Source organism: Tachysurus fulvidraco, chromosome 14 (assembly GCF_022655615.1).
Source record: "Tachysurus fulvidraco isolate hzauxx_2018 chromosome 14, HZAU_PFXX_2.0, whole genome shotgun sequence".
NCBI lineage: Eukaryota > Metazoa > Chordata > Actinopteri > Siluriformes > Bagridae > Tachysurus > Tachysurus fulvidraco.
This window is the reverse complement of record NC_062531.1, coordinates 24429470-24431184: the sequence shown is the minus strand read 5'-3', so window position 1 is coordinate 24431184 and position 1715 is coordinate 24429470. Positions and strand designations below refer to the sequence as shown.

The window sequence follows — 1715 nt, the reverse complement described above, 5'->3', positions numbered from 1 at the left end:
GTCGGTGTACATTGCGGTGTACGTCTCGTCGGTGTACATCGCGGTGTACGTCTCGTCGGTGTACGTCTCGTCGGTGTACATCTCATCGGTGTAAATCGCGTGTACGTCTCGTCGGTGTACATCTCGTCGGTGTACATCGCGTGTACGTCTCGTCGGTGTACATCACGGTGTCCATCGCAGTGTAAGTCTCGTCGGTGTCCATCGCGGTGTAAGTCTCGTCGGTGTACATCGCGGTGTACGTCTCGTCGGTGTACATCGCGGTGTACGTCTCGTCGGTGTACATCGCGGTGTACGTCTCGTCGGTGTACATCGCGGTGTACATCGCGTGTACGTCTCGTCGGTGTACATCGCGTGTACGTCTCGTCGGTGTACATCGCGTGTACGTCTCGTCGGTGTACATCGCGTGTACGTCTCGTCGGCGTACATCGCGTGTACGTCTCGTCGGTGTCCATCGCGGTGTACGTCTCGTCGGTGTACATCGCGTGTACGTCTCGTCGGTGTACATCTCGGTGTACGTCTCGTCGGTGTACATCGCGGTGTACGTCTCGTCGGTGTACATCGCGGTGTACGTCTCGTCGGTGTACGTCTCGTCGGTGTACATCTCATCGGTGTACATCGCGTGTACGTCTCGTCGGTGTACATCTCGGTGTACATCGCGGTGTAAGTCTCGTCGGTGTACATCGCGGTGTACGTCTCGTCGGTGTACATCGCGGTGTAAGTCTCGTCGGTGTACATCGCGGTGTACGTCTCGTCGGTGTACATCGCGGTGTACGTCTCGTCGGTGTACATCGCGGTGTACGTCTCGTCGGTGTACATCGCGGTGTACGTCTCGTCGGTGTACATCGCGGTGTACGTCTCGTCGGTGTACATCGTGTGTACGTCTCGTCGGTGTACATCTCGGTGTACATCGCGGTGTAAGTCTCGTCGGTGTACATCGCGGTGTACGTCTCGTCGGTGTACAACGCGTGTACGTCTCGTCGGTGTACATCTCGGTGTACATCGCGGTGTAAGTCTCGTCGGTGTACATCGCGGTGTACGTCTCGTCGGTGTACGTCTCGTCGGTGTACATCGCGGTGTACGTCTCGTCGGTGTACATCGTGGTGCACGTCTCGTCGGTGTACATCGCGGTGTACATCGTGGTGTACGTCTCATCAGTGTACATCGCGGTGTACGTCGCAGACTATAGATTATAAATATACATATATATATATAAGTGAAAGTGACGTGACGTACGGCTAAGTACGGTGACCCATACTCAGAATTTGTTCTCTGCATTTAACCCATCCAAAGTGCACACACACACACACACCGTGAACACACACCCGGAGCAGTGGGCAGCCATTTATGCTGCGGCGCCCGGGGAGCAGTTGAGGGGCTTCGGTGCCTTGCTCAAGGGCACCTCAGTTGTGGCCAGCCCGAGACTCGAACCCACAACCTTAGGGATAGAAGTTAAACTCTCTAACAATTAGGCCACGACTTCCCCCTATATTACAATATATTATATTCCTGTAAAGCTGCTTTGTGACAATGTTAAGAGTGCTATATAATTAAAGGGTTGGGGGTTCGATTCCCGCCTCCGCCTTGTGTGTGTGGAGTTTGCATGTTCTCCCCGTGCCTCGCGATACGGACTTATTGCTAGTGGTGTTTTCCCATCGAGTTTCTGACAGGAAAATTGAATCGCATGAGCAGTTCCAGACGGAAAGAAGCAAAGAACG

The 1715-nt window shown here is 54.1% G+C and overlaps 1 protein-coding gene across 1 annotated transcript in view; it reads right to left on the bottom strand.

Annotated features, from left to right (window-relative positions):
• Positions 1–1303, bottom strand: part of LOC125146337 — a 3579-nt gene extending 2276 nt beyond the window's left edge. The window contains exon 1 of the mRNA XM_047822953.1: positions 1–1303. This exon is cut by the window's left edge and continues 2276 nt beyond it. Coding sequence (XP_047678909.1) covers positions 83–1162 — 1080 coding nt within the window. The 5' untranslated portion in view covers positions 1163–1303 and the 3' untranslated portion in view covers positions 1–82.
• Between the last annotated feature and the right edge of the window lie 412 nt (positions 1304–1715).